At 43.9% G+C, this 12,100-nt stretch overlaps 1 protein-coding gene across 8 annotated transcripts in view; it reads right to left on the bottom strand.

Moving 5' to 3' along the window:
* The window catches only part of mef2d (myocyte enhancer factor 2d), a 97,456-nt gene that overhangs the window by 44,536 nt on the left and 40,820 nt on the right, over positions 1-12,100 (bottom strand). For all 8 annotated transcript variants that reach the window (XM_058647202.1, XM_058647207.1, XM_058647208.1 and 5 more), the window contains exon 3: positions 8,821-9,024. In XM_058647202.1, coding sequence (XP_058503185.1) covers positions 8,821-9,024 — 204 coding nt within the window. The remainder of the gene's footprint in view (positions 1-8,820; positions 9,025-12,100) is intronic.

The raw sequence follows: 12,100 nt of genomic DNA, 5'->3' as shown, positions 1-12,100 counted from the left end.
GCCCCTCTTTGATAAGAATCTCATTAAATCTCAAACCCCCATTATATTATTATCATTATCATTATTATGGTGGTGTCAAAGCAGGGTTTTATCTATGGACAGGAATTGGTTATGACACAGATTTGTTCCACCCAGTGTCACGACAACAAGTCGACACTCTTGATCTGCGGCTTAATGCAAATTTAACGCACAGGAGACTTTGTTGTCTGCACTTGACGAGAGAACACAAAAACATCCGCAGCACAGTGTGTTCTGTGTGCTCTGACCTCAAAAAACAGAGAAGAAGACGGAAATCAAAAGGGAACAAAAGAAACACAGCTTAAGTAGACAGTATATCACAATAAAACAATTTCCTACATGTTGATGACTGTGCACGGAGGACGTGATTGAGGCGTGGACGGCCGGCCCCCTGACTGTCAGGACACAAAGACATAAAAGAGTCCGGAGACAAAACTGGGACAATGTTGGTGCATCGTTCACATGGACAAGCTCACGCAACACACACACACTCACACACACTCACACACACACACAGGCTGATATTTTTTCATGCACTACATACATTCTTTTTATATATGCTTAAAGGGATATTTCATTTAAACAGGCATCTACTTCACCAGGAACCCGGCAAGATCACTCTCAGGGAAATCACTGCAGCCACTTTGTAAACAGCTCACCTAATTAAAACCTTCACCACTTTATTTATACAGTATTTTAAGAATGGCTTTCCTGCTGTTTCTTGGCATTAGGGTCTACGCTTGTTTTCGCTTTGTAAACCACTCGCTCCCCAACGCCAAATTCCAAAGAGGACAAACCAGCATTTCTATATCACAGGACTCAGGAGTTCATTCCTGATATTTTGTGATTTAAGTGTTTGAAATCCTTTGTTCAGATTTAACTCAGTGACACAAACTGAAAAAGCCCAAGTGTATATACATTTATCATTCATACATCACATTTACACACTGCATCTCAGGGTTCAGTGTCTTTTCACTGTAGAGGCCTGGAATCAAACTACTGGAGTTATGAACCCTAACCTTAACCACCACAACTAAAGGCCTAACCCTAACCATACAACATGTCTTCACCTTAAAATGTGATAACTTATGTTACAGGGACTCGATTTCTGTCCCTATCATGTGACTGTGTGATCAGGTTTAGGTCCCCACAACATGAGAAATACCTGAAACACACACACACACACACACATACACATACAGTACCCTAGAGTGCAAATATGGACATCTTTCCTCTCTCTCTCTCTCTCTCCTGCTGTTTCTCTGCTCTACTGTCACAGTGAAAATTTTGTGACACCACAAACACACACACACACACACGCACACACGCACACGCACACACACACACACACACACACACACACAAACACACACCGCTCTGTAGTCCACTGATCAGCTTGTCCCTCAGTCAGTGAGCCATCTGTTCACCTGTCCACCGTGTCTCTCTCTCTCTCTCTCTCTCTCCCTCTCTCTCACACTCTATTATGTTGCCAGGGTAAGATTCACCCTGCAGAGAATCACGCCAGCCTCTGACTGGCTGCAGCTGCTGGCAAGCCCCGCCTCCACCCCCCTCACCCTCCCTCCCGCTTTTGCTTCCCCTCTGGCTCGCTTGCTCGCCCACCTGCTTGTCCGCCCGCCCTCCGTTTCCAGCTCTCTGTGAAACGCTGCTGCTCACCCCCCCCCACCCCACCTCCCTCTCTCTCTCTGTCTCTCTCTCATCTCGCTGCCCACCACCTTTATTGCAGTTCTCGCTCTCGCACAGAAAAAGTGCAAAGTCTCTCGTTTATCCTTCTGTGTTTTTCACCCTTTAAATTATCTCTCTTTTTCTTCTAAAGCCTCCATATGTGACTCTGTCCCTGGTCATTTCCTCTAATCCTTTTCCTCTCTTTTATTCTTTTTCCTCTCTCTCTCACTCCCTCTTTGTCTGTGTGTCCTCTTTTGCCCTGTCTCTCTCTCTCTCTCTACCTGTTCCCATCATAACCTCTCTCTCTCTCTCGCTCTTCCTCTCGAGCTCCTCACAGCTTCATCATCATCCCACATGAAACGCTGTCGGACGGTGAAAGTCAACAACGAACGTCTGGACAAATTATTCATGTCTTCAACTTATCCTGGAAACAGATAATTCAATCAAAGCCCACTGTTTGATTTAGGCCACGTTCCAGTGCGACGGCTAACGCTGAGGCAGCGTTTATCATTCCATCACTCCTGCATCTGCATGACAATGATAAGTTTCAAACTCACAAAGCCCAGCGTTGTCTTCCTTCTCTCTCTCTCTCTCTCTCTCTCTCTTGTTGGCTTCTCTTTGATTCTTTTCGTTAAACTTTGTGTCTGTGTCGTTGTCCTCTGTAATTGGTGTTTTTTGAGACTAAAGCCTTTTTTTAAAAGGACTTTGTGAGCCTCACAAACATCTCCTCACGCAAAGAGATGACATTTGCTTCAGTCACAATGAAATATACATAGACATTCTTCCCACATCGCAATCAGCACGAATAATCGTGTTAGTCGGACTAAAAGTGGACTTTTAAAATACACTGGAACATGTTCATCCAACATAAATGATACTCAGGGTTCCCACACCGTGGTTTACATCAAATTCAAGCACTTTCCAGCACCAATTCCCTCAAATTCATGGACTAAAATGTAGGGCAATGCAGGGCATAAAACAGTACTACCCTTCAAACAAGGGAGGCATTTACCAAAATATCTTCATACACTTTCAATGACCCATGTCTATTTTTTCTCACACTCAATCAATCAGAGACCAAGGCCGAGTTTATGCTCTGTCTGCACAAAGAATTGAATATTTAAAGGTTGATGAACGGTAGGAAGACTTGGAATGGCGTCCAACAAGTTAAAAAACGAGCCTCCAACTATCCTGGAAAACACCTAAAACTAACGAGCTGGAAAGGGCGGAACGTCCCCAGCTAGTGTCGTGAAGGCAAACACACTAAATAAAGTGATTTCCTGCTATTGCTATTGTATCCTGGGACAAGGACAGTCGTGTAAGTAAGCAGCAGCTTCAGTGCACTGAAACAGGGATATTATCGGCACTGTATTGGTCGGCTTTAAAATGTTTCATCCGACATTGGCAAACACACCAGGATCTGCCGATGTGTGCCGACTTCTATGCTTTTTACGTTTCTTTATTTTGCTCAATGACAAAATGTGAGACATACATCTGCTACGACATGAGAAGGCAACATATATTATTATTATGTCAATAAGAGACTAAATGACCTCTGCATTTGGACGCACGTATCAGTGACCTCATCTGGTCCAGATTATGACCTCTACAATACTGAGATTACATAGAGATTTTAGGAGGGACTAACAGAGGCATCACCTCCAGCCTGAGCATCCAGCTTAAGATTGATTTCCACAAAACAACACCGATTTGTGTGTTTTAGTGCAGCAGAGTTTTAGTTTGAAGTCTGTGCGTGTGTGTGTGTGTGTGTGTGGGGGGGGCGATGCAGCTAACAGATCAGTTACTTGAGGGGCGAATCCCGTCAAGTGGTATTTTGTGATACATGAGGCTCCGCCTGGCCGCGGCCCAGCAGGACGGAGGATTGAGGCGGTGCCCAAAGTCCTTAAGCTCCTGCAGAGCATCTCGCTATAGAGGGCTGTCTTTCCTCGAGCCGCTCTAAAAAAAAAAAAAAGGGCAACCCCATTCTCTGACCATGTTGCTTTCCCCTCCTTTCGTTATTCATCACCACTCTTTTAGCTTTCCACATGCTTGCGTTCCCTCTGTCCCCTCGCACTCTTCCTTCCTCTGCCCTGATTGGAATCTGCAGTCGAGCGGATTAACACATTCTGGCAGGAGCGGCAGGCCACACACACACACACACACACACACATAAAAACACACTCTCTTTGCAGCAGCATGTGCATCTCAGAGAGATGATGCTGCGTGTGTGTGTGTGTGTGTGTGTGTAGTGACTCAAAGACTTGCACTCTGAAGGAAGGAGTGAAGGAATGTCTAAGAGTGTGATAGATGCCGAGTCCACACACACATACACACGCACGCACATGCACACACAGTGAGTAAGAGCTGCAAGGGACATTGACACACACACAAGAACAGTATGTGCAGAAAACACAACACACACGTGTGTGTATGCACGCATATCTGTGTGTGTGTGTGTGTGTGTGTGTGTGTGTGACTAAATCCACACTTCATAATTTATACTCGGAAGCACTTGGCTTGGAGAGACTCACAGAGGCAGGAGCAGCAAATGGGCACATTTTGTGACTATCCAATTATGCCCCCCCCCCCCCTCAGCTCTGTACTCAACCAGTGATACGGCACCATGTGTGACAACAGATTATCTTTGGACTTTTAATATTATTTCTTCCTTGCATCACTGTCCAAACACGTCCTCTCTTACGTTGGACGTGATGTAAGAAATCTTTATACGATGAAGAGAATCAAAGGTCACGAGGAACGGCGGTGCGTACATGATGTACTATTAGTAGTCTATTAAGGGATTAGTCTGTCAAACGATCTCACACACACACACACACATAACAATGACTGTCGACTACTGTGTGTGCGTGTGTGTGTGTGTGTATCAAAGCCATATAACGCTATATTTGTGTGACGGAGCTCAATTATTGTGCAAACAACATTAAATCCACATCAGTGAACTACACTAGTGCTCCATGAATGCACACACACACACACACACGCAAACCCACACACACACACACAGTCCTGCTGCCCCACATTCCAGCTCTCCATAGTCGGTTTAATCCAACACTGAAACTAGTTCCTAACTCGTGCACCATTTCCATCTGTTAGGTTGATAATACCTGTGATAACAACAATAACAATGATATTATTAATAATTAAGGATGAAAATGTATGAAAAATGAAAATATAAAGATAACTAAAAAATGATTTTGAAAGATAGACGTTATTCCTTTAAAATGCCACCGCAGACACGCAGAAACAAACCGTCTGAGCAGATGAAGCTGACACCTGCTCAACAAGGAAGTGTGCGCTGTAGCACATCTGGCAAAGAGGACAGCTGAGGACACACACGCCGGAGAATGTTGCTTAATGCCTGGCAGCCTATAGGGAGTGCGGGTGAGGCAGAGTGTGTGTGTGTGTGTGTGCGTGTGAGTGGGGTGAGCAGTATCGAGGCCGGTACACTCGAGAACTTCCCATGCAAGCCTGAATATTGTATGAGGTGTTCTCGCAAACACACTCACATTCTTGCACAGCAACCTTAGTGAGGAGCCCCACAGCTAAATGTAAAATCTAAACCTAATTCTAACCCTAAGACCAAGTCTTTACCCTGAAGAAGCCTTTCAGAGTTATGAGGAGCAGACGGACATGTCCTCACAGCCTACGACAGACGTGTACACACACACACACATTAAGAGAAAGAAAGCGACACACTTGAAAACACAAACACATACGCACACAAACAGTGCCACTGAAGCTTGAGCTGATGCGGCCTGGAGCAGCTATACACACACACACGCGCACATACACACATACACACACGCACACTTTAGGGCCATCTGCAGCTGGAGATACAGCCCACAGAAAAGCTTTAGTGCTGACACTCTGAGACAGACAGAAAGAGAAAGGAAAGTGGAAAAACTGTCGTGACTGTGCAAATCGTGAGATTTGGTGGAAGGAGAGAGTGGGAGAGGGGTGAAAGGAAGACAGCGAGAGACAGCGATAAAAAGAGAGAGTGAGAGAGATTGGAAAAGTGGAGGTGCAAAAATGTGGCACCAAACTGTGCTGCTCCACTGACACTTTAAATGAGAGTTCACCAGTTTATTGGGCCTGAACCTTGATGGAGTGAAATCAAATTGGACGGATTGTGCTTTTGATTTCAAGTCCTTAAAAAAAGGTTCACAATTACAATTCTTCAAGGATCCAAGTATGTTGTGCCTAAACCCAAAAAAGACCCATCAATTATATACTTTTATAGACCTCGATCCATGCAGAAGTGAGAAATACTGGACCTGTGATGTCTGAGTTTTCCGCCAGCAGTTTGCTTGTGGTTATTTAGACTTTTACACACGCAAATATTTTACTATTTTTCATTTTTACTGCCTAACTCTGACCTTTTTTTGCCCTGACCCTAACCTCACTGACACCTGTGCGTAGTTGAGTTGGAAAATTCCCATGGTTATGTTTCGGTTGGAGGACAGGTTGTGTTAAACAGACCTGGGACCAATAATAAAAGAATAGAACCCGACCTGGCGGCTCTGACCGACAGTGTAAAACATGTACAGGTCCCAGATCAGGCTTTAAAAACACTTTACACATCTAGCCACATAGTAACACTACGTTTAACCCACAATCTTACACTCACACCAGCAACAGCTCGACTCAGAGGTGACATGCTTTGCTCAAACCTGCCTCTCAGGGGAAAAGTGTGTCCTATATAAGGGTCATTACGGTATCGGCTCTCTCCAGAGATCAGCATGTTTCCATTCATTCAGGTGAGGGCATAAATAAAAGTGTTTGGATGGAGAGGAACTTGGCACATTATCTGTCTGAACATGAAACCCTGCATATTAGCACATTTACACACATTAGATCATTAACTGTGTTCAAAAGTGAGGGTCGCTACGGTACTAACTTTTTAAAAGTTGGTGACAACCAGTCAAAATGAACTGGGAACTCGACTTTAATTAAAACATTCACACACACACACACACACACACACAGATCTACAGGAGGTGTGTGTTGTGTTTTTGAGGTATCTGTGTGTGTGTGTGTGTGTGTGTGTGTGTTGATGGCTTCACACGACGTGGGGAAAAAAAGGGAACGATGCCTTACAGCAGCAGTTAAAGGTCGAAGTAACCTCCCAGGAGTTCATGAGATGAATCAAACAGTCTTTGCCTCTGGGCATCTTCCAGGGTTATTGGTAGAAGATGGAAACTACACTCATCATTTGGAGTCAAAGATCACCTCACCTGGGACACGGGTAGCAGTTATTGCCTTGTTCTTAGAAAGTGTGATTAAAGAAACCCTGGTAAAGAATGAAAGGTTAAAACCGATGTTTAATATTCTCACTGTTTCATGTAAGAGTTTTCTCCTCCAGTGCTCGTCTGACTTTACATTCTTGCAACACCACCGTGGGCGCTGGCAACACAGGAAAACAACAGTTTGTCTAAGTCATAAACACACAATTCTTCCTGACTTCATGTTTGTGGCTGACTGATCGTGAACTCTTGCAGCTGTGTGAGTAAATACAGCGTTAAGTTGACGCTCCGCATGAAGGCTGCAGTGCTGTACTGCAGGATGCACAGCGCGCTGAATCATACCTAACCATCTCGTGTTCAATTCATGAGAGGGCCATTATGTATAAAAGGGTCAGCAAGGCGTGTGAATGTGCTCCGCGTTTGCCTGACGAGCTCCACGGAAGCTTTTTCCCACAGGGAGTTAAGACGCCAGGAGAAAAATGTATTCCTATTACAGCAACATAAAAGCAGAACTAAATGATTGGCCTCACAGCTTTTCTTCTAACCTCACCAACGACCTCTCTGCTAGTCAATATGCAAAACAAACAAACTTCAGTTCCCTACCCAGCTGCTTGGGAGGCTCTCCGTCTATCTAGTGGCCATTTTGTGCCGAGGTTCAATCGGATCTAGGCTTCATAATTCAAATGTGTTGTTATTGTTGTTGTTGTTGTTGTAGAGGTTGCTGGGTAACAACAAGGGCTGATGCCAGAGGGGTGAGGAGAGGTGAAGCCCAGCTGTCCTCACCTCTGCCCTTTCTTTAAGCTGACAGGCACTGAGCCAGAGGGCAGCCATGAACGACACCGGGATGAACGGGATTCACAAACTCCAAACTGGACTAATCTGGACAAGAGTGCAAAACAAACTCAAACCAACAGTTCAGCCTGATTTATGTCTTGAGTGATGGAAATGAAGTACAGCTGCCAAACTCAAACACCTCAACGTAAATTCAAGAATCTCTTCCTCCTCCAGGGTTCCCACACCTTGGGTGACATCAAAAGTAAGGACTTTTCAAGGACTCTCCAGAACCAACTCAAGGATCAAATGTGCTGACATAGCTTAAGATTGGAGGGTAAATTGTAAGAGCCGTTTCGCTGATCATGATGGCGTCCACTTTTATTGATTCGCAGCACGCTCTGCATCTGGACAAGTGATTGTCCTTGGGATCTTGGTCAAAGTCAGTGTTTGTCATTTTCTTTGGTGAGACAGAGATCTTGGAATTTGAATTTCTCAGGCATCACGTCGTCCTTTGCTCACTCTTGGTGAAAATGCTGCTCTGTCTTAGAGCAACCTCTACAAACCAGCGATAATGTTTAAATGAGTGAATTTAAGATGTGATGATGTTTCCGGTCATTATGCTAAGCTAAGCTAATTACCCCAGGGCTCTACCTCCCTAATAACCATTCGGAGAAGAGAGCGACATTACTCATGTGATCCGAAACTCTTACATTTCTCCTCGTAGCAGGAAACATGTCGGGTCGACGGCTGAATTAAACAAAACCAGAGTGGGATTAACAGCTCCTCACATCACCCGGGACCAATGACACTGAAGACCAGTCACTTAGACTAGACTGCAATGAACTGGACTTGACCTGATTACGGCTGAGAGAACCAGATTAGATTAGAGCTGATTAAATCTCAATGGTCCCACTGGGAAAGATAAATATAATTGTTAGAGAACGAGAAAGTACTGGTCAGACTCACAAACAAAGACCAGGATGAACAGCAGCTAAATGATCTTTCAACATGTGGAACATGAGTGTCACGAGAATGAAGCCTTTACCCCGCCGTGTGTCCCCCCCAGCCCCCCCCGCTTTACCTCGATGATGTCGGCGTTGGTCCGGCTCTCGTGCGGCTCGTTGTACTCGGTGTACTTGAGCAGGACCTTGTCCATGTCGGTGCTGGCGTACTGGAACAGCTTGTTGGTGTGGTTGAAGATGATGAGGGCAATCTCGCAGTCGCACAGGACGCTCAGCTCGTACGCCTTCTTCATCAGGCCAAACTTTCGCTTGGTGAACGTGACCTGGTGGACGGAGGCAGAGAGGGGAAGGGGAAGAGGGTGGAGACATTGGAGTTAACATAAGGTTTGGCCAGTTTAGCCTCACAGAATGTAAATAATGGCAGATATTGAGAAGAATTAACATCTCCAGATCCTTTTTAAAGGGTATTTTCTTTATTATTCAGTTAGATCTTGTAATATAACATTGAATAATTGTGTTACAACACAGTGATAGTTCTCTTTTCTTTCTCTACCTAGAACCACCGGAGAAAATATTGAGCACAGCTACAGACTTTTCAGAGGAGGCAGATTTATTCCCAATAAGATAATCATCTCTCATCATCATCATCCTCTTCCTCACATATACTTCACACACTGATTTAATGACAAAATAGTGATACAATTCCTTAGCTCCACTCCGATCACATACCCTGGTATATACAGTAAAACAGTATTTCTGATTTTCCTCCAAGTACCACCAGAAAAGCTGGCGTACCACAGTTTGAGAACCATGGGGGGTAGGGCTGAACAATGAATCTAAATTTCAGCACAAATCGTAATTTTTGTTTAAGCTAAAATATCATTTTAGATGAATTATTATTACACATCTTATTCTACAGACTCACAGAACCGCACACATATCACACATTAAACCTTTTAAATATGTTTTTTCGAATGAAAATGAGAATGACTTAAAATTACCATTCCGTCTGATATCGTGAATCATATCGTATTTCCTGTCAAAATAATCGCAATTAGATATTTATTCAAAATCATTCAGCCCTACATCGGGCAATTACTTCTAGTCTGAGCAGAGAGAACAGCGTGTTAAACACACACGACAGAGACATTTTTAGGAAACAGACTTCTAGACAGTGTCCAAACACACTCTCTTTAAAGTACTGCGCGCACACACACACACACACACACACACTCGTCACGTTCACTCTCCTCGTCATTTTCACACTCTGTCCTGCTCTTTTCCATGCTCTCCATCTACGTCGCTTACGCTCTCCCGCTCTTTTCCACACTCTCCTTCTGTCACACGTTATTTCCATGTTTCTTTCACTCTCTCACACACACACACACACACACACAGATTTGCACAGCTATTCTTCTTAGGACACTGCATCGAGGCAGAAACTCATTTGGACCAGGCTTTATTCTGTTACTGGTCCTGACAAGGTAAGTGTTTGTACCAGAGAAGGTTCTAGTGTGGTAATAAAAGCCAGCACACACACACACACACACACACACACCAGTGGCGGTTGTCGGTCTTTGAAAACAGGAGAAGCTGATTTCAGGCCCAGTTATTCATACATAAATTCTTACATAAATTATGCAAACGAACAACTAGAACAAGGAAACGTGATAATTATGTAAAACTGAAATGCTATTTTTTTTTTTTTTCATACATACAAAAGAAACTGCTCTATATCGCCGAGCAATTAACAACTAGCAAAATCCACACAGGACAGAGACGATGTCACGTTTGTTTCTGCAACGCTGTCAATAGAAAAACTTCCTCCAATCCTCATGCAGAAGACCAGCGTCCACCCCACTGCGCCATCGACTCCCAGAGAAGCTGAGCTTCCACGGAAGTGACGTTTTTGCCACATTTTGTCAAATCAGCGTTGAGCGGTTTTAAATCACGATCTGCGATAAACAGCTGATTCTGAACTAACTAGGGCACGTTTATGTACATATGTGACCACATTTTGGAGGAAGCTGAGCTTCACTTGCTGTCTGAGAGAAATCACCACTGAAACACACGCAGAGCACAGCAGGGAGAGATAATACTAAAGTGCAGGGTCCCCTCGCTGTCGGATGGTTGGCTTTCATATCACTTCCCTGTTATAACCCAAGTGCTATTTACAATCCACACAGATTTGGCTCCGTTTGGATTAAATACACACACATGCGGAGGGCAACAGGGTGTCAGGATACAGGAGTGATGGAGAGTAAATGTGTGCACAGATGAGATGCAGGAGTTAACTAAAGGTCTGACGGACTACGCCACTTTTTACAATATGTGACATAAAAAAACATATTTGACATCATTTTGAGGGAATATTATTGTCAGAAAATTGATGTCAAGGCACGTTAAAGTTGCTCCGGTCGCTTCTGGCGGTTCATCCCCCGTCTAAACCTTTAAATGCACTAATATATGGTATATATATGGTAATATTTCTACTTAAAAAAACAAACAAAACAAACACAGGTCAAATCTTCAACAGGAAATCATCCATCAAGGCCACATTCACACTTCCCCTCGTGGTCAAATAAGCTTCACAGCAAAAAATAATAAATAAGCAATGAAATGACGGCTGACTCCAATTTTAGTGTGATTATCTTTTAAAGAAGACACAAACACAACACTTCCTGTTCCTGTTTCAAAGCTCGTCATGTTAAAATCATTTGCAGGAGCAGAAAATGCAGCACTTCTTGAATGCATGAATACTTAAGCCATAATAATCAGAAATGATATCATTCAGGTCCACATGTAAAACACAGCAGACATCACCGCAGACATCACCGCATGCTCCCAGCGTCTACACCTGAAGTCACGTGTCAGATCGCCTACTTTTGAGCCGGTTGCTAAGTCACAGAAGAATTAAATCATCGAATAAACCAATAAATAAACGGCAGAGTTTTAGACACTAGTGGACGCAGACAATGTTTTTCCTGATCATAATAAAAATAATAATAATTACAGTGTCCGCAAATCAACGCCGTCGTTATATAATGATACACTGATGTGTTGACATAACCTCCGAGGTGTGAAGTGACTGAGACAGCGAGGAGGAGGAGCCGGAGAACAGATAGAGACAGAGTGAATAAAAATAAATAATAAAAAATCATGTGACATCGTTCATATCTCTTGATCCTCTCTGCTCCGGTGCCCGACATGTTTATGCCTCTCTTATCCCTCTTCTCTCTATCTTCCTCCATCGCCTCTTGTTTTCTCGCCCTCCTTTTCTTTCTTGCTCTCTCCCACATCCTCCCCTTCTCTCCCCTCCACCTCCCACTCTTCCTTCGCACTCATTGCTTCCTGCTGCCACAAATCAAATTATATCGGGGTCGTATCCATGGGCAACAG

Source organism: Solea solea, chromosome 13 (genome assembly GCF_958295425.1).
Source record: "Solea solea chromosome 13, fSolSol10.1, whole genome shotgun sequence".
Taxonomy (NCBI): domain Eukaryota; kingdom Metazoa; phylum Chordata; class Actinopteri; order Pleuronectiformes; family Soleidae; genus Solea; species Solea solea.
The sequence above is the reverse complement of the archived record's forward strand: the minus strand, read 5'-3'. Positions and strand labels throughout refer to the sequence as shown.